Here is a 20,202-nt window from a genome sequence, read left to right on the forward strand (position 1 = left end):
GCGAAACAGAAAAAAAAAAAAATCATTGTGCGACAAAATTGAAGAAAAAAATTTCATTTTGTAACTTTTGGGGGCTTCCGTTTCTACGCAGTGCATTTTTCAGTAAAAATGACACCTTATCTTTATTCTGTAGGTCCATACAGTTAAAATGATACCCTACTTATATAGGTTGGATTTTGTCGTACTTCGGAAAAAAATCCTAACTACATGCAGGAAAATTTACACGTAAAAAATTCTCATCTTCTAACCCCTATAACTTATTTATTTTTCCGCATACGGGCCAGTTTGTGGACTAATTTTTTGCGCCGTGTTCTAAAGTTTGTATCGGTACCATTTTTGTATTGATCGGACTTTTTGATTGCTTTATATAAATTTTTTCATGATATAAAAAGTGACCAAAAAATACGCTATGTTGGACTTTTTTTGCGCGTACGCCATTGACCGTGCAGTTTAATTAACAATATATTTTTAAAGTTCGGACATTTCCACACGCGGCGATACCACATGTTTATTTACACAGTTTTTTTTTTTTATGAGAAAAGGGGGGTGATTCAAACTTTTATTAGGGAAGGGGTTAAATGACCTTAACTTTTTTTTTTTGCAGTGTTATAGCTCCCATAGGGACCTATAACACTGCACACACTGATCTTTTACACTGATCCCTGCAAAGCCATAGCTTTGCATTGATCAGCGAGATAGGGGCTCGATTGCTCAAGCCTGTAGCTCAGGCTTGGAGCAATCAAACGCTGATCGGACACGATGGAGCAAGGTAAGGGGGTCTCCGCTCGCGTCCTAGCTGATCTGAACCTCGCGATTTTATTGCGATGTCCCAATCAGCCCGACTGAGCTGCCGGGAAGCGTTTACTTTAATTTTTAGACGCAACTTTGATTGCCGCGTCTAAAGGGTTAATAGCGCACAGCACAACGGTCGGTGCCGCACGCTATTAGCCCAGAGTCCCGGCTATCGTTAGCAGCCAGGACCGTCCCGGTGTGATGCGGGGTTTTAAACACTGGGACAGGGCGTACAGGTACGCCCTACGTCCTGAAGGAGTTAAAGGGGTATTCCAGGAAAAAAATTATTTTTATACATATCAACTGGCTCCAGAAAGTTAAACAGATTTGTAAATTACTTCTATTAAAAAATCTTAATCCTTTCAGTACTTATGAGCTCCTGAAGTTTAGGTTGTTCTTTTCTGTCTAAGTAATCTCTGATGACACCTGTCTCGGGAAACACCCAGTTTAGAAGCAAATTCCCATAGCAAACCTCTTCTAAACTGGGCGGTTCCCGAGACACGTGTCATCAGAGATTACGTAGACAGAAAAGAACAACCTTAACTTCAGAAGCTCATAAGTACTGAAAGGATTAATATTTTTTACCAGTTGATATATAAAAAAAAGTTTTTTCCTGGAATACCCTTTTAAGGACAAAATGGGCTGAGTCCTTAAAGGTTTGAAGGGGTTCTCCACCCCTAAACATCTTATCCCCTATCCAAAGGATAGGGAATAAGATGTCTGATCGCGGGGGTCCCGCAGCTGGGAACCCCCGGGATCCCCTGCATGCAACCCGGGCATTCTGAACTTTTGGTTCGGAACGTTGGGTTCAGGGTTGTGGTCGTGACGTCACGCCACGCCCCCTCGCTATGTCACATCACACCCCCTCCATTCAGGTCTATGGGACGGGGAGTGAATAGGGGGATATGATGTCTAGAGACAGAGTACCCCTTTAAGTTTGAAAATAAACCATCCCTTGAGTGGTGTCCCATTGCGATAAATGACATTTTTTTTTTTTTTTTTATAATTTCAGCACAAAATATAAACCCTGTCAAAAGGCGAAAGTCAGTGTTAGTTGCATACATCTGTAAAAAGTTGCGAAGTTATAATTTGCAGATTATTGCAATGTATATTCATGTCTGTTCGAGTATTTCCCAACCAGCGTGCCTCTGGCTGTTGCCAAACTACAACTCCCAGCATGCCCGGACAGCCTTTGGCTGTCCGGGCATGCTGGGAGTTGTAGTTTGGCAACAGCCAGAGGCATGCTGGTTGGAAATCCCTTCTGTAGGCCATAAATTAAACCTATAACATTACATTCAAAAGCAAAAGGGACAGACTTTACCCCCCTGGGCGAGCAGAACGTAGACTCTTATTTTAGCATTAATACACGTACAAACTATGTTAAGTTGAGTGAGGGGATACATGCTTCTATTACAGTAAAATGTGCAGAGGGAAGCACTTTCCCCGCCTACTGGCTTCCCAGGCTATACTTATCCTCACAGACCGGCAGTAGGTTGACGCAGCTGCTGCAATGAACCGTATTAGGAAATGCAACTCGGGTGAGCAGCAAACTCCCGTCCATTCACCGTTACTTTCTTTTTCCTTCGCTTTCCTCAAAAATGATTTTGTCAATAAAGCTTTTACAAGTCAAAAACTAAACTTTTCTGTTCTTTCCAAGCACGCTCCTATCCGTGCCCTATATCCTCCCTATAATTGTTTTACCATATATATATATATATATATATATATATATATATATATATATATATATGTGTGTTACTCTAGGACACTTTGTTGCCTTTCCCTAGGAAACGTAAATATTTACCGAGAGACTTTACACGACTTTCCGCAAACGTTAAACAAAATCAGTTTTGCAACATTGTTGCAAAAGAAAAAACACAGAGTCCAAATCACGAAGGTTCTACGTTAAGGTTCTATGGAGCGTGAAGGAATAAGGTTGGTACCTACCCGGCAGTCATGGCGATGTTGTAAAAGGTGAGCCATGCTGTGGCCACGGGTCCGATGGGCTTTTTCCTGGAGTTTTCCTTCTCTTCTACGGATCCCTCGTCCTCACTTGGTGCCATGGCTTCACAAGCACAGGCTGCCGGTCAGCCTGGAGTTGGAGCAGAGCTGACAGCTGGGGCTGAGAAATCTCACATTCAGTGGCACACGGACCCTCCAATAATAGAGCACGAGGGAGGAGCAATTCAATAGCTTTGTCTTCTTCTGTACGGTCAATGGCCGGCATTTATCATTGTGTTTACCCCTTTTTTTTCTGTCTATATTTGGCGCAAGTTTTTTTTTTTTTTTTTTTTTTTTTTGCACCTTTTGGTTTACACATTTCTGATGATTTTCAGTTGCAATCCACTGATTTTGGCAATACGCATGATACGGAAGGGTTTTATGAACTGTGCTTTCTTGTGAAAAGGCACAAAAAAATAAATAAATAAAAAAGGCGCAAAACCACCAAAAAGCCTCCAAACTACACCAGCCCAGACTTAGCTTTTTGGTGTATGTGAAGAGTAAAATTTCAGAAAATGTTTACCTGCACAAAATGTATCAAATGCTCTGTGACCATTTAAAGGGGTGCTCCGGTGAAAACCTTTTTTCTTTTAAATCAACTGGTGGCAGAAAGTTAAACATATTTGTAAATGACTTCTATTAAAAAATCTTAATCCTTCCAAAGTACTTATTAGCTGCTGAATGCTACAGAGGAAATTCCTTTCTTTTTGGAACACTGATGACATCACGAGCACAGTGCTCTCTGCTGACATCTCTGTCCATTTTACCAACCGTGCATAGCAGATGTATGCTGAGGGCAGCATGGTGGCTCAGTGGTTAGCACTGCTGCCTTGCAGTGCTGGGGACTTGGGTTCAAATCCCACTAAGGACAACAATAAATAAAGCGTTATTATTATTATAATAACGTCAGCAGAGAGAACTGTGCTTGTGATGTCATTAGAGAGCATTCCAAAAAGAAAAGAATTTCCTCTGTAGTATTCAGCAGCTAATAAGTACAGGAAGGATTAAGATTTTGTAATAGAAGTAATTTACAAATATGAAAAAACTATGTAGGTGTATGCAGCTCACAACTATTACGCACCGAGGTCAAACTGGGCAAGCAACTATACCTTAATTGCTAGAAAAGGAAAACCAAAAAATACAATGTAGCCCGGACCTTCTAGGCGAGTAAAAAATGGATATACGTGGATCGTGCTTCATTAATAATTATCATTTATTTGTAAAATATAGATAAGATTTCGACACTTCTCACAGGGCCCTTGTGAGAAGAACATACATATTAAAAGGCAACCTAACAATGTATTTAGGCAATAGTAATAAAAACTATAAACTTGGCATAGAATAATAGAATGAAATAGCAGAGTAAGATCTGTACCATGCAAATATATAAAGTGTTGCTCTTCTAGATATTTAGGGTAGATATGTCCCTTTTAGATACAGTAGCAAACAGTCTGTAATATTAGAAATTGTTACCGGTCTGTAAATGGTAACTCAGGCGATGGGTATTGCTCCCGCAATGGCTGAGTGTCCGTGGTGTGCACAGTTCTCTGTGCGGTGCTTCCAATTGTGAGCCTGGTCCAGTAGGATCTGAGCGTGGTGGCAGTCGCTGTCGGCTAAGGCGATGGCAGGCGCCGAAGATCGCAGTGGTGTCCGGGGACTGCTGTCGCTGGCGTGCGCTGGAGTTGGTATTCCTCACCGCTTTGTTAGTTGGTAGACAGGACCATGTACTGGAGGGCTGGAAGTTCACCTCGTGGTGCCGGCGTCTGACGTCAGAGCCGGGATGGCTACACCAGGATGGTTACACCGGGATGGATCTGAACTGCTGAACCAGGTAGGTAGCAGAGTGAGAGCGCTAATGATGGTACAGTTCATGAAGGGTAACTGGCCATAAAATTTGGGCACAGTTCAAGTACTACTATGCCAGTAGATACGACTAGACGCGTTTCAGGGTTGTATAATGTAACCCTTTCCTCAGTAGTCATGATTACTGAGGAAAGGGTTACATTATACAACCCTGAAACGCGTCTAGTCGTTATCTACTGGCATAGTAGTACTTGAACTGTGCCCAAATTTTATGGCCAGTTACCCTTCATGAACTGTACCATCATTAGCGCTCTTACTCTGCTACCTACCCGGTTCAGCAGTTCAGATCCATCCCGGTGTAACCATCCTGGTGTAGCCATCCCGGCTCTGACGTCAGACGCCGGCACCACGAGGTGAACTTCCAGCCCTCCAGTACATGGTCCTGTCTACCAACTAACAAAGCGGTGAGGAATACCAACTCCAGCGCACGCCAGCGACAGCAGTCCCCGGACACCACTGCGATCTTCGCCTGCCATCGCCTTAGCCGACAGCGACTGCCACCGCGCTCAGATCCTACTGGACCAGGCTCACAATTGGAAGCACCGCACAGAGAACTGTGCACACCACGGACACTCAGCCATTGCGGGAGCAATACCCATCGCCTGAGTTACCATTTACAGACCGGTAACAATTTCTAATATTACAGACTGTTTGCTACTGTATCTAAAAGGGACATATCTACCCTAAATATCTAGAAGAGCAACTTTCTAATATATTTGTATGGTACAGATCTTACTCTGCTATCTTATTCTATTATTCTATGCCAAGTTTATAGTTTTTAATACTATTGCCTAAATACATTGTTAGGTTGCCTTTTAATATGTATGTTCTTCTCACAAGGGCCCTGTGAGAAGTGTCGAAATCTTATCTATATTTTACAAATAAATGATAATTATTATTGAAGCACGATCCACGTATATCCATTTTTTACTCACCTAGAAGGTCCGGGCTACATTGTATTTTTTAATTTACAAATATGTTTAACTTTCTGCCACCAGTTAATTTAAAAGAAAAAAGGTTTTCACCGGAGTACCCCTTTAAAGGGTTATTCCGGGCAAAAAACATTTAATCCCCTATCCAAAGGATAGGGGGTAAGATGTCTGATTGCGGGGGGCCCACTGCTGGGACCCCCCCCGCGATCTCCCTGCAGCACCCGCATTCTATGCGTCTCTAGTTTCGGAAACCTCTGGGTTTCCGGTACTGGAGACGTGACGTGATGCCACGCCCTCTCCATTCATGTCTATGGGAGGGGGCATGATGGCCGTCACGCCCCCCACCCATAGACATGAATGGAGGGGGCGTGATGTCACGTCCCCAGTCCTGGAAAACCGGAGGTTTCCGAAACTGCGGGTGCTGCAGGGAGATCGCGGGGGCCCCAGCAGTGGGCCCCCCGCAATCAGACATCTTACCCCTTTAATACAATTGGTGCTCCTACACATTACCTTTAATACAATTGGTGCTCCTACACATTACCAGCACCCAAAAAAAACAGGTGTAAAAAAATACTTACACCTACAATGATAAATGCCGGCCAGTGGGGGGGATTCATCATTGTAGGTGTAAGTCAAGCAAATGATCTATCATTTGATAAAATTTGTGCAGGTCACATTTTCAGAAATTTCACTCTTCACATACACCAAAAAGCTAAGTTAAGTTAAGACTTTTTGGTGGCTTTGCGCCTTTTTTTTTTTTTTCCCCAAATCAGTGGATTACAACAGAAATTAGCAGAAATGTGTAAACCAAAAGGTGCAAAAAAGGACACTTGTGCCAAAATAGAGCCAAATATAGTTGGGGGGAAAAAAAGGCAAACACAATAATAAATGCCGGCCAATGAGTTTTAGGATAAAATATAGGTATAAGCAGAAAAGAGTATTCCGGCACCAACGGCAGGTAAAAGGATCCACTTTATTGAAGCATAAATATAAAATACAAGCTGGGCACAGCAGCCTTTGGCTGCTGTGCCCAGCTTGTATTTTATATTTATGCTTCAATAAAGTGGATCCTTTTACCTGCCGTTGGTGCCGGAATACTCTTTTCTGCTTGTACTGAAGGAGGGGAGGCGCCACCCCACCGCCCGAGCACAACGGAGTTAGTAAGGTTTGGAGCGATCACTTGCTATATGGAAAAAATCTTGGTATATTCCTTTAGGGTGAATTCACATGTACATTATCCTGTTCATATTTGATGCCCAGGATTTGAAGCTGCAGAGTTCAATGTAAATTTAAAGACATATGTCATACCGAAAAATGTATTCCCTATCTGCAGGATAGGGGATAAGATTTAGATGGCGGGGGGTCCGACCGCTGGGACCCAACTCATCACTAAGAGTACGTTCACATGTGTATATTATCTGCTGCAGATTTGCTGTCACAGATTTTGCCATTCATTAAAGTCAATGGGCAGTGAAATCTGCAGCAAAAATAAGCAAGTGTGAACGTACCCTAAAGGTCCGGTCCCATGTAGCGTTTACGCAGCGTATTTCACGCTGCGCAAAATGGGAGCGCTGCGTATTCTCCAATCAGCATACACACAGCTAACTGGCGGCAGCCCTTTGTGCTCAGTGAGGTTTAGGGGCTGGGCCACGTGCTGACCCCCAAACCTCACTGAACACATGTTGCTGCCACGGGTAGCCCTGTGTGTATACTGATCGCAGAATATGCAGCGTATTTCCTGTTGCGCAGCACATTTTACGTAGCATGAAATACACTATGTTAGTGCTATGTGGCCCCATACCCTAAGGGTGCATTCCCACATGGTGTATTTGCTGCTGCGTATTTTATTTTCCCATTGAAGTCAATGGGTAGGAACATACGCAGCAGCAAATACGCCACGTGGGAATGCACCCTTAGGGAACATTCCCACACGGCGTATTTTGCTGCGTATTTGGTGCTGCGTATTTTCCTACCCATTGACTTCAACAGAGAAAATAAAATATGCAGCAAAGACGCCGTGTGGGAATGTACTCTTATGGTGTATTCACACGTACAGGATCTGATGCGGATTTGAAGTTGCAGATCCTCAGTTATGGAGCTTCAGTCGTAAAATAAGTTTGGTGGGGCTGCCTGGCCACTGGGTCATTCCCCCTGTGGACTTGGTGTCATGGAGGCAGTGGTTGCTGCCCAGCGCTATGCCAGTGTTAGGTTAGGCGAGTGGGCTTGTACTTTTTGATCAAAATGTATACTAACAACCTGTTCGTTTTTGAAATTATGCTGAGAAGCAAGTAGATCAAATTAAAAATGGTGGATGTGCGGCTGTGTTTCTCTATTTGTGTTGTACAGTTGTAAATTAAAGGGGTACTCCGCTGCTCAGCGTTTGGAACAAACTGTTCCGAACGCTGGAGCCGGGAGCTCGTGACGTCATAACCCTGCTTCTTCATGACATCACGACGGGGCGGGGCTATGACATCACAAGCTCGCGGCCCCGACTCCAGCGTTCGGGACAGTTTGTTCCAAACGCTGAGCAGCGGAGTACCCCTTTAAGTATTTGTCCGGCAGGAAAATTCAACTTGAAATTTCTGTTACATGTGAGTCATTCACACACACCGGATTCTCTGCGAATTTGTTGTAAAACCCGCAATTGCGGTTCCACAACTGTGGGTTTTACAAGTTAATTCTTGGTAATAATTTATCACCTTGTTAAATCTGCAACTGCAGATCTGTAATAACGGATCTGCAACTTCAAATCCGCAGCAGATCCTGTACGTGTGAATACACCCTGAGGGTAGGGTCACAAAAAAACTTCACATTTGGATTCTGGTGTCGCACTCCTGTTATGTAACCACACTGACAATCATTAAAGGGGTACTCCGGTGGAAACTTTTTATCTTTTAAATCAACTGGTGCCAGAAAGTTTTGTAAATTACCTCTATTAAAAAATCTTAATCCTTCCAGTACTTATTAGCTGCTGTATACTACAGAGGAAATTCTTTTCTTTTTGGAACACAGTGCTCTCTGCTGACATCACGAGCACAGTGCTCTCTGCTGACATCTCTGTCCATTTTAGGAACTGTCCAGAGCAGTATATGTTTGATATGGGAATTTTCTCCTAGTCTGGACAGTTCTTAAAATGGACAGAGATGTCAGCAGAGAGCACTGTGCTCGTGATGTCAGCAGAGAGCTCTGTGTTGCAAAAAGAAAATAATTTTCTCTGTAGTATTCAGCAGCTAATAAGTACTGGAAGGATTAAGATTTTTTAATAGAAGTAATTTACAAATCTGTTTAATGTTCTGGCACCAGTTGATTAAAAAAAAAAAAAAAAAACGTTTTCCACCGGAGTACCCCTTTAAATGTGGCACTGAGATCTTCATGTCATGAGACTATGTAACCCTAGCCTTTCTAATGTATATATGTGTATATATATATATATATATATATATATATATAGTTCCTTCATTAGTCTTAGGAGATTCTTGAATGTAATAAATGGGTATTGAATAGGATGTGGCCTATGTAGCACATGGATTTCTCATATTTAGGGGCAGAATTGTGTCTTAAAGGCAATCTGTCAGCTGCAATTCACATTACAAACTGCTGACACTGTTAGGCTAGGTTCACACTACAGATTTTTCGCCTGCAATTCTGCTTTGAAATTGCAGGCAGAAATTCCGCTTGCTGAAATGTATAGTGTAGTGAATGGTTTTCCGTTCAAAAATTCACACTTCGGAATTTGTGAATGGAAAATCTGATTGGAAATTTCCGCCTGAAGAATGGCGTTGCTCATTCTTCAGGCGGAAATACTCGCGGAACACATTGCAGTCTATTGGAGACTGCAGTGTCCGCATGGTCCTGGCTGGCTGCACTCAGAATCTCCGGGCGGAGATTCCGCAGTGTGAACCTAGCCTTAGATACTGTTAGGACATGGACACCCATGGTACCTTTCATATATCTGTCTGAGAGTACATAATATCGAAAAATGTTTTAGTCAAAGATGCCTTCCCAAGACCCTGAAGCGCTGAGTACTGGAACACCCACTCACTACCCCTGCCATTCTTGCTTGATTGACAGCTGGAAGCCAAGCCCTGTTCCCAAATCTCACACCTAGGCTCAGTTTGTATGCACAGTTCTAGAAAGAGTGCTCGGCTTCCAGCTGACTGTCAATCAAGCAGGGAAAGGGATGGGAGGGGAAGTGAGGAGGCGTTTCAGCCCTTAGTATTCTCGGGAACGCCTCTTTGCACCAGAAAATGAAAGCGCTGACAGATATATAAAAGGAACCATGTGTCTCCTTGTCCTAACAGTCATCTCAAGCCTCATTCACACGGTGGGAAGTCCACCCGGAAAATCTCTTGGGGAACATACCACTGGCACAACAACCTGGCGCTAGGACCACTCGGAAATGCGCCATCTCGATAAATGGCAATGCATTTTGGAGCGGATTCTGAAGAAGTTTTATTGCAGATTCCACATGTTTGGCCATGTGAATGGGGCCTAACAGTGTCAGTAGGTTGAAACAAGTTGAAGCTGACAGATTTCCTTTAAAGGGGTACTCCACTGGCCAGTTTTTGAGCTGCGGGATCGGCCATGCCCCCTCAATGCAAGTCTATGGGAGGGGGCGTCACGCCCCCTCCCATAGACTTGCATTGAGGGGGAATGAAGTACCCCTTTAAATCTAGATGTGGGCAGAGATATGCAGCACTGCAAGCTCTATACTTGCCAAAAAAGGATCAGCTCCTGAGATCCCCGGCCAGGATAACCCCGAAAAGCCGCCATAAACCACCTGAGATCTTGTATTGGAAACACTACTGCAAATGAGTAACAGCGATTACTACTAAAGTTGTATTTCCTATGCTGACCTCTACTGGATCATGATGGTACAGCTCCAATGTTACGGTCAGCACAGATTTTAGTTTAAAGGGGTATTCCAGAAAAAACTTTTTTTTTTTTTTATATCAACTGGCTCCAGAAAGTTAAACAGATTTGTAAATTACTTCTATTAAAAAATCTTAATCCATCCAATAATTATCAGCTTCTGAAGTTGAGTTATTTTCTGTCTGGCAATAGTGCTCTCTACTGACATCTCTGTCTGTCTCGGGAACTGCACAGAGTAGAAGAGGTTTGCTATGGGGATTTGCTTCTACTCTGAACAGTTCTCGAGACAGGTGTCATCAGAGAGCACTTAGACAGAAAAGAACAACTCAACTTCAGCAGCTCATAAGTACTGAAAGGATTAAGATTTTTTGATAGAAGTAATTTACAAATCTGTTTAACTTTCTGGAACCAGTTGATATATGTTTTTTTCCTGGATAACCCCTTTAACTCCCTTGGGGGGAGATTTATCAAAACCTGTTCAAAAGGAAAAGTTGCTGAGTTACCCATAGCAACCAATCAGATCGCTGCTTTCATTTTTAACAAGGTCTCTGCAAAATGAAAAAAGTGATCTGATTGGTTGCTCTGGGCAACTTTCCTTTCCACAGGTTTTGATAAATCTCCCCCTTGATGCCACAGTATTTGTTCATTTTTTCTTATGGATTTGGGGAGAATAAAAATCATAACGTTGAATTTCATGCAGTATTCTCCCCTAGACGTTCTGCTTCTCTGACCATGTTGACAAGACAAAATTTCTGAGTGAAATCCGGTTGAAAAATTTGACTCTGATGGGCTTCTGCTGCACAGTGCACACGGCGGAATTTTCGTGTCTGAAATCCTGATTCCAGTCTCTACCGAAAGAATAGAAATGTCAATTCTTTAAGTGGAATACACTTGGAAATGCATTGCCGTCTATCGGGACTGCGCCTTTCTGAGCGGTCCTCGCGCTGGCATGTTCTGCCCCCCACCTGCTATTTGCAGAATGTCTGCCCGTGTTTTCTGGGTGGATATTCCACAAAATGTCCGCCGTGTGAACGTGGCCTTAGAGAGGCATCATAGTGCGTCAAAGTAACAAGGACCTGAAGTCGTCGTGTGCTGCCATACAGGGTCCATTTGGGCTACACTGTTACATTCAAGGGCAATAAAAAATTATATATACAACAGATGTTAAAACATAAATAGAAATATACAGTGGTCCCTCAAGTTACACTATTAATCAGTTCCAGGACGACCATTGTATGTTGAAATCATTGTATGTTGAGCCCATAACTCTATGGAAACCTGGTAATTGGTTCTGAAGCCCCAAAATGTCATCCAAAAATAGGCAAAAAAGTGAGGAAGAAAAATAAGTAGATAACTAATACAGATAAAGCAAATCCTTATATATAAAAGTAAGAAAGATCTGCTGGGAGCTGTAATCACTGTCTATGTAGGGGACAGGAGCTTCTTCAGGGTCCTGTACAGTACACGCAATGTCCTAAAAAAGTAACATGGAGCCGCCCTCACCTGGTGTCCAAAGGAGCAGCTATCCCTGGTACAGGTAAAGAGTACAGAACATGTAATACCTCCCTGTACTGTAGGGGGCGCTACCAGACACCAGTCAGTGCATACACTTCAGTAATACAGGTAAAGAGTACAGAACATGTAATACCTCCCTGTACTGTAGGGGGCGCTACCAGACACCAGTCAGTGCATGCACTTCAGTAATACAGGTAAAGAGTACAGAACATGTAATACCTCCCTGTACTGTAGGGGGTGCTACCAGACACCAGTCAGTGCATGCACTTCAGTAATACAGGGGTTTTACCAGTGAATGCCCATTCTGATTGGTCAGTTCTTCCAGTCATTGACACATTTCACAGATCTGGACTGTCTGTACATTGTATGTTGAGTCTGGTTTCAAGTTACAATGGTCAAGAAAAGACCATTGTATGTTGAAACTATTGAATGTTGAGGCCATTGTAAGTTGAGGGATCACTGTAAAGCACTATGGGGTAGATTTATCAAAACCTGTCCAGAGGAAAAGTTGCCCAGTTGCCCATAGCAACCATTCAGATTGCTTCTTTCATTTTTAACAAGGCCTCTGCAAAATGAAAGAAGCGATCTGATTGGTTGCTATGGGCAACTTTTCCGTTGCACAGGTTTTGATAAATCTCCCCCTATATTTACGTCATCGTATTCATTGCTATAATAACGTCTTCTGATATTCTGTTCAGTGACATATTTCATTACCAGTCACATGGTGATATTGAGCGCTGGCACTTGTAGTTCCACATAGACTTCTGTAGCCTTGAAAAATGATCTCCAGTTAGACTGCATTCACACCACTTTTTTGCAGTACAGTTCCCGTATACAGTAGTCCCTCAAGTTACAATATTAATTGGTTCCAGGACGACCATTGTATGTTGAAACCATTGTATGTTGAGACCATAACTCTATGGAAACCTGGTAATTGGTTCTGAAGCCCAAAAATGTCATCCAAAAAATAGGAAAAAGTGAGGATTAAAGAAAAATAAGTAGATAACTAATATAGATAAAGCAAATTCTTACATATAAAAGTAATAAAGATCTGCTGGGAGCTGTAATCACTGTCTATTTCAGTGTTTCCTAAGCGGGGAGCCTCCAGCTGTTGCAAAACTACAACTCCCAGCATGCCCGGACAGCCAAAGGCTGTCCGGGCATGATGGGAGTTGTAGTTTTGCAACAGCTGGGGGCACCCTGCTTGGGAAACACTGGTCTATGTAGAGGACAGGATCCTGTACAGTACATGCGATGTCCTAAAAAAGTAACATGGAGTCGCCCTCACCTGGTGTCCAAAGGAGCAGCTAACTCTGCACAGGTAAAGAGTACAGAACATGTAATACCTCCCTGTACTGTAGGGGGCGCTACCAGACACCAGTCAGTGCATACGCTTCAGTAATACATGTGTTTTACCATTAAAATGCCCATTCTGATTTGTTCGGTTCTTCCGGCCATTGACACATTTCACAGATCTGGACTGTCTGTAGAATTGTATGTTGAGTCAGGTTTCAAGTTACAATGGTCCAGAAAAGACCATTGTATGTTGAAACTATTGTATGTTGAGGCCATTGTAAGCTGAGGGATCACTGTATGTTTCCAATTTGAAAACCGTATAGAACCATATTGAAAACCGTATGCATTGACTCTCCATTGAAAACCGCATGCCAAACGACGTATCCGGTGGGGTGTCCATTTTGCATCCAGTACGGTTTTGTCGTTTTTTTTTCCCCGTACCCACAACCGTAGCCTACCACGTTTTTTGGTCCAGGTAAAAAAACGTATTAAAACCGTATACAGTTGTTTTTTTTTTTTTTTTACATGGGAGTCAATGGGAACCGTAGAGAACCGTATGTGCGTACAGTTCCATACGTTTTTTTACTTTGCCCATGCGCAGTGCATTCCGAAAGGTTTTTTTCTCGGAATTTAAATCAAACAAGTGAAACTTTATTCATAATGGAATGAAAAAAGTTAAAAACTTACACGTTTTTTTTCTTAAAAAACAGATGCAACCGAACATCATTTTTCAAACTCTATACAGGTTAAAAATTTGTACAAACATTTTCATACAGTTTAGTCCGGTTTTGAAGAATCCATTTATCAAAAAAAACAGATACGGGAACTGTATTGCAAAAACGTGATGTGAACCCAGCCTAAAAACCGTATACGGTTTGAAAAAATAATGTCCGGTTGCATCCGTTTTTTAAAGAAAAAAAAACCTGTATACGTTTTTAACTTTTCACTCCATTTTGAATAAAGTTTCACTTGTTTGATTGAAATTCCAAGATAAAAAAATGTCGATGTGCACTGCGCATGTGCAAAGTCAAAAACAGTATGGAACTGTATGCACATGCGGTTATGTACGGTTCCCATGTTAAAAAAAAAAAAAAAAAACTTATACGGTTTTATAACGGTTTTTCACCCGGACAAAACCGTACAAGACGCAAAACGGACACAACCGGACGCAACGTTTGGCATACGGTTTTCAATGGAGAGTCAATGCATATGGTTTTCTATAAGGTTCCGTACTGTTTTCGAATTGGAAACGTATACGGGGACTGTATTGTAAGAACGTGGTGTGAACCCAACCTTGACTAGTCACGTGCATGACGTAATCTGAGTAATAAATGGTGATGCATAGAAAGTGCATGACCCGAGCACATGATCCTTGTCCGTGACTCAGCTGAACAATACTGACGGGTTCTCAAGGACCGGACTGAAGTCCTCCGACACTCACCAGCTGTTTCATGTCCTGCCAGCTCCACCCTCCGATGAGCTGGGTCTTAGAGGCCTCAGCTGGAGATTTTCTATAGCTTGCCTATTAGGATTACACTATAGGTCAGTGGTCTTCAACCTGCGGACCTCCAGATGTAGCAAAACTACAACTCCCAGCATGCCCGGACAGCCAACGGCTGTCCGGGCATGCTGGGAGTTGTAGTTTTGCAACATCTGGAGGTCCGCAGGTTGGAGACCACTGCTATAGTTGATCCCATTAAAGGGGTATTCCGGTGGAAAACTTTTTTTTTTTTTAAATGAGCTGGTGCCAGAAAAGTTAAACAGATTTGTAAATGACTTCTATTAAAAAAATCATTACCCTTCCAGTACTTTTTAGCAGCTGCATACTACAGAGAAAATTCTTTTCTTTTTGAATTTCTTTTTTGTCTTGTCCACAGTGCTCTCTGCTGACACCTGATGCCCGAATCAGGAACTGTCCAGAGCAGGAGAAAATCCCCATAGCAAATCTATGCTGCTCTGGACAGTTCCTGACACGGACAGAGGTGTCAGCAGAGATCATTGTGGACAAGACAAAAAAGAAAATAATTTCCTCTGTAGCATACTTCTGCTAAAAAGTACTGGAAGGGTAAAGATTTTTTTTTTTAAATAGAAGTCATTTACAAATCTGTTTAAGGGTACGTTCACATGCGTGGATTTTTTAGCGGGTTTTCCGCTGCGTATTTGAAAGTGGGCGGGCTCTTCTCGGCTGTCCGCAGCAGATTTTCCGCGGCGGAATGTACACTGCGGAAAATCCGCCGCAAGCCCCATTGAAGTCAGTAGGGACTGCGGCGGATTTTCCGCAGCGTAAATTCCGCCACGGAAAATATTCTGCGGAAAGCCGAGAAGAGCCCGCCCACTTTCAAATACGCAGCGGAAAACCCGCTAAAAAATCCGCGCGTGTGAGCGTACACTTAGGGTGCGTTCACACGCTAGTAGCTGGCAGCGAGTTTCTTGCTGCGGCAAACCCACTGCAAGTTACGCGGACAGTCCACAAATCTGACACTATTGCGGACTGTCAGTGGACCCAAATCAATGGTAGAGTAACTCGCAGCAGGTTTCCCGCACCCTAACTTTCTGGCACCAGTTGATTTAAAAAATAATAACTTAAAGGGGTACTCCACTGTAAAATATTTGTTTCTAAATCAACTGGTGCCAGAAAGTTAAACAGATTTGTAAATTACTTCTATTTAAAAATCTTAATCCTTCCAGTATGTATCAGCTGTTGTATGATCCCCATGAAGTTCTTTTCTTTTTGAATTTCCTTTCAGTCTGACCACAGTGCTCTCTGCTGACACCTCTGTCCATGTCAGGAACTGTCCAGAGAAGAAGCAAATCCCCATAGCAAACCTCTCCTGCTCTGGACAGTTCCTTACATGGACAGAGGTGTCAGCAGAGAGCACTTGTGGTCAGACAGAAAGGAAATTAAAAAAGAAAAGAACTTCCTGTGGATCATACAACAGCAGCTCATAAGTAGTGGAAGGATTAGGATTGTAATTAACTAATCTGTTTAACTTTCTGGCACCAGTTGAGTTAAAAAAAAATTTTTTCCAGGGGAGTACCCCTTTAAGTTATTTTTTAACAACTTCCCCTCATTTTTGCAAGGCAACAAAACACTGCATCTAATGATAGGCAGTGCACTGCTAGCCACAAAATACCACCGCATGGCGCTCACCCAAATTCGATTTTTTTATTGCAGGTCACATGACTTTGCCAGCACTGACCTCAATGGAACTTTTCTGCAATTCTAACAAATTGAGCAACAGAAAGTCACTGACCATTCGCGCAAACTTGGATGCAGAGTGCGACCAATGTCTCCCACTGCGTAGTCCTAGTCTAACCTATGACTGCACGGAGTCGTAATAGATAAGACCAACATTGCCAGACTGGGTCAATGCCGAGAACTGAAATAACATTTTAAAGGGGAATTTCCCATCAGAGGCGCACATGGTACCGGCGTTTATTTTGACAGCAAATTTTAATGTAATTTTAGTCGTACTTTAGTCATCTGAATTCTTTTAGTCGACTAGCAGACATATATTTAATTTAACTTTAAATTTAGGGGTAACGAATTGAGTTAAAGCAGTGTTTTCCAAACAGTGTGCCTCCAGCTGTTGCAAACAGCCAAAGCCAAAGGTTTATTGCTTCTAGGCCTGAATTTCCCAACCAGGGTGCTTCCAGCTGTTGCAAAACTACAACTCCCAGCATGCCCGGACAGCCAACGGCTGTCCGGGCATGCTGGGAGTTGTAGTTTTGCAACAGCTGGAGGCACCCTGGTTGGGAAACATGGGGAGGGGGAACATGCATATAGCTCTTCACCTACTCTTCTTCTGGAGGTCAAAACAGTGGTCGGGAGACCCTCTATTCTCCCAGTATGGCCACATGGTGATCACAAGGCTATGTTCACACTGCAGAATTTTTGTCAAACGACCGTTGGCTGTCCGGGCATTCTGGGAGTTGTAGTTTTGCAACAGCTGGAGGCACACTGTTTGGAAAACACTGCACTACATTCTGGTCTATTGGGGAGGGGGGAAGATGAGACAGGTGTGACTGCCGCTCACTTCACCGGTTTATAACTCACATTCGCAGCCAGTCTCAGGAGTGAGACCTGATGCAATCTAAACCTTTGACATGTCTGGATGACATAACACAGTGGACGGCTTAAATGGGCACTCTCTCATTAAAACTGATTTTTACTATTGTGCTCCTTATGGTAAATAAAAAATCTTTCTAATGTACTTTGTTTAAAACAAAAAATGAAGAAGTTTTCTATGTTTTATTTGTGTTTAAAAAAGCTGCCACTAGGTGTCTCCCTACTTGTCCAGAGCAAATTTGCCCCATCTCTTGCCCAGACATTGGACTCCTGCTGGCCTGGCAGAAGTCCAAACACAGGAAATGCAGACTGATGTGCTGAGGGGTGTGTGTGTGTGCAGCCTTATCCAATCATAGCTCATCTCACCTTGAACTTCTCTGGGCTGTGTGTAGCAGAGTGAGGGAGGAAGTTCTCCCCTGTATGGCTTCAGATGATGTCACGCCTGCTGGGGAATGCCCCCTCCCCAGTCTGTGAATATGACTGAGCAGAAAATACAGAGCAATATAAAGGTAGAAAACTAAAAAAATTATAAAAATAAAGGCAGGGGGTGGTTTATCATGATGGGGGCAGGGAACTGGGAGGATTATAAAATGTAACAAGATCATGAGAGGTACTCTTTAACTCAGTGTGAAAGAAGCCTTAGAACCTGCCTGTCTATGCTCACATGCTGCATGTCTCATCCCTTTATGTGAACAGCAACCAGTCCAGATCTGCAGGTCTATGTCCAGGTGGTGGGGGGCTGCAGAGAATGGCAATATGTTGTGCACCCCACTCTAGAATAAGAGCCCCTCATTGCCATCTCCCATTGGCTAAAGAAAGGGGGGGGGGGCAACTACAACGTAACCAATGGGTCCACAGAACTGGTGCAGATAGACAATGATGGTGGAAACCTCCCCTTACTGTACGTGTATGGAGTATAGGGTGACACTAAGTGACAGTCCGGGGGTCACCTGCAGGACAGTGTGTGTTGTAGTAACATGGTGCGTGCCTACACTGTTATGAGGGCTCCGTGGTATATATTAGTGTCTTCTCCAACCTGCCGCTCTCCAGTATATTAGGATATGTAGTTTTGCAATGGTTGCTGAGCCGCAGGTTGGGGAACATTAAATTATATGGAGAACTCTAAGGTCAAATGTGACGTGTGGCCCCTGTTTGGAGATATGGGCCCCTGTTATCTGTCCTGTAGACCACCACTACTGTCTGGACGATACCTTTTTATAAATGTATCAGGAGCCAGGGTCCTGTGGAGGAAGAATTACCAAAAAACACTTGTTACTATAACCATTAGATACCGGATGTCCATGTGCTGCTCTTCCCACAATCTCTACATATAATGTATCAGGAAGCAGGCTACACACTCAGCTCTGCTACATAGCAAGATACATAAACACAAAAACTGCTGTATACAAGGTACACACTCAGCTCAGCAGCACAGACACTACACACACTTACACACTCAGCACTGCTGCATGGTAATACACACACACACACACACACACTTACACAGCCTTCTGAATATAAGGCACACACTCAGCTCTGCTATATAGCAAGATACATAAACACAAAAACTGCTGTATACAAGGTACACACTCAGCTCAGCAGCACCGACACTACACACACGTTACACACTCAGCACTGCTGCATGGTAATACACACACACACACACACACACACTTACACAGCCTTCTGAATATAAGGCACACACTCAGCTCTGCTATATAGTAAGATACATAAACACAAAAACTGCTGTATACAAGGTACACACTCAGCTCAGCAGCACCGACACTACACACACTTACAGCACACGTTACACACTCAGCACTGCTGCATGGTAACACACACACTTACACAGCCTTCTGAATACAAGGCACACACTCAGCTCTGCAGCACCTGCACTACTTACAGCACACATAACATAGCTCTGCAGCATGGTAATATACACACATTCACACAGCCTGCTGTATACAAGGTACATACTCAGCTCTGCTGCATGGTAATATACACATACACTAACACAGCCGGCAAAATACAAGGCACACACTCAGCTTTGCTGCATCGACACTAAATACATACAGCACACATTACACACACTGCTCTGCAGCACACATTACAAACTCCGCTCTGCAGCACACATTACACACTCCGCTCTGCAGCACACATTACACACTCATTCAGCTCTGCAGCACACATTACATACTCAGCTCTGTAGCACACATTACACACTCATTCAGCTCTGCAGCACACATTACACACTCCGCTCTGCAGCACACATTACACACTCATTCAGCTCTGCAGCACACATTACACACTCCGCTCTGCAGCACACATTACACACTCATTCAGCTCTGCAGCACACATTACACACTCATTCAGCTCTGCAGCACACATTACACACTCCGCTCTGTAGCACACATTACACACTCCGCTCTGCAGCACACATTACACACTCATTCAGCTCTGCAGCACACATTACATACTCAGCTCTGTAGCACACATTACACACTCATTCAGCTCTGCAGCACACATTACACACTCCGCTCTGCAGCACACATTACACACTCATTCAGCTCTGCAGCACACATTACACACTCCGCTCTGCAGCACACATTACACACTCATTCAGCTCTGCAGCACACATTACACACTCCGCTCTGCAGCACACATTACACACTCATTCAGCTCTGCAGCACACATTACACACTCCGCTCTGTAGCACACATTACACACTCCGCTCTGCAGCACCGAACAGTGGCTCAGACCCTCCCACACCCGCTCCTGGTAGATTCTCACAGACATCACAGCCAGGAGTCTGACTCCTCCCATCATGTGACTCATCACATGACCGTGACATCATCGCAGGTC

At 43.4% G+C, this 20,202-nt stretch overlaps 1 protein-coding gene across 2 annotated transcripts in view; it reads right to left on the minus strand.

Annotated features, from left to right (window-relative positions):
- HACD1 (3-hydroxyacyl-CoA dehydratase 1) overlaps window positions 1–13,084 on the minus strand; it is an 86,118-nt gene extending 73,034 nt beyond the window's left edge. Inside the window, exon 1 of one of the 2 annotated variants that reach the window (XM_056519193.1) lies at window positions 12,690–13,084. In XM_056519193.1, the coding sequence (XP_056375168.1) occupies window positions 12,690–12,733 (44 nt within the window). In that variant the 5' untranslated portion in view covers window positions 12,734–13,084. Of the gene's footprint in view, window positions 1–2,739; window positions 2,930–12,689 lie in introns of those variants that run through there. The other variant, XM_056519192.1, reaches the window with a different exon arrangement.
- Between the last annotated feature and the right edge of the window lie 7,118 nt (window positions 13,085–20,202).

This window comes from Hyla sarda, chromosome 5 (assembly GCF_029499605.1).
Source record: "Hyla sarda isolate aHylSar1 chromosome 5, aHylSar1.hap1, whole genome shotgun sequence".
NCBI lineage: Eukaryota > Metazoa > Chordata > Amphibia > Anura > Hylidae > Hyla > Hyla sarda.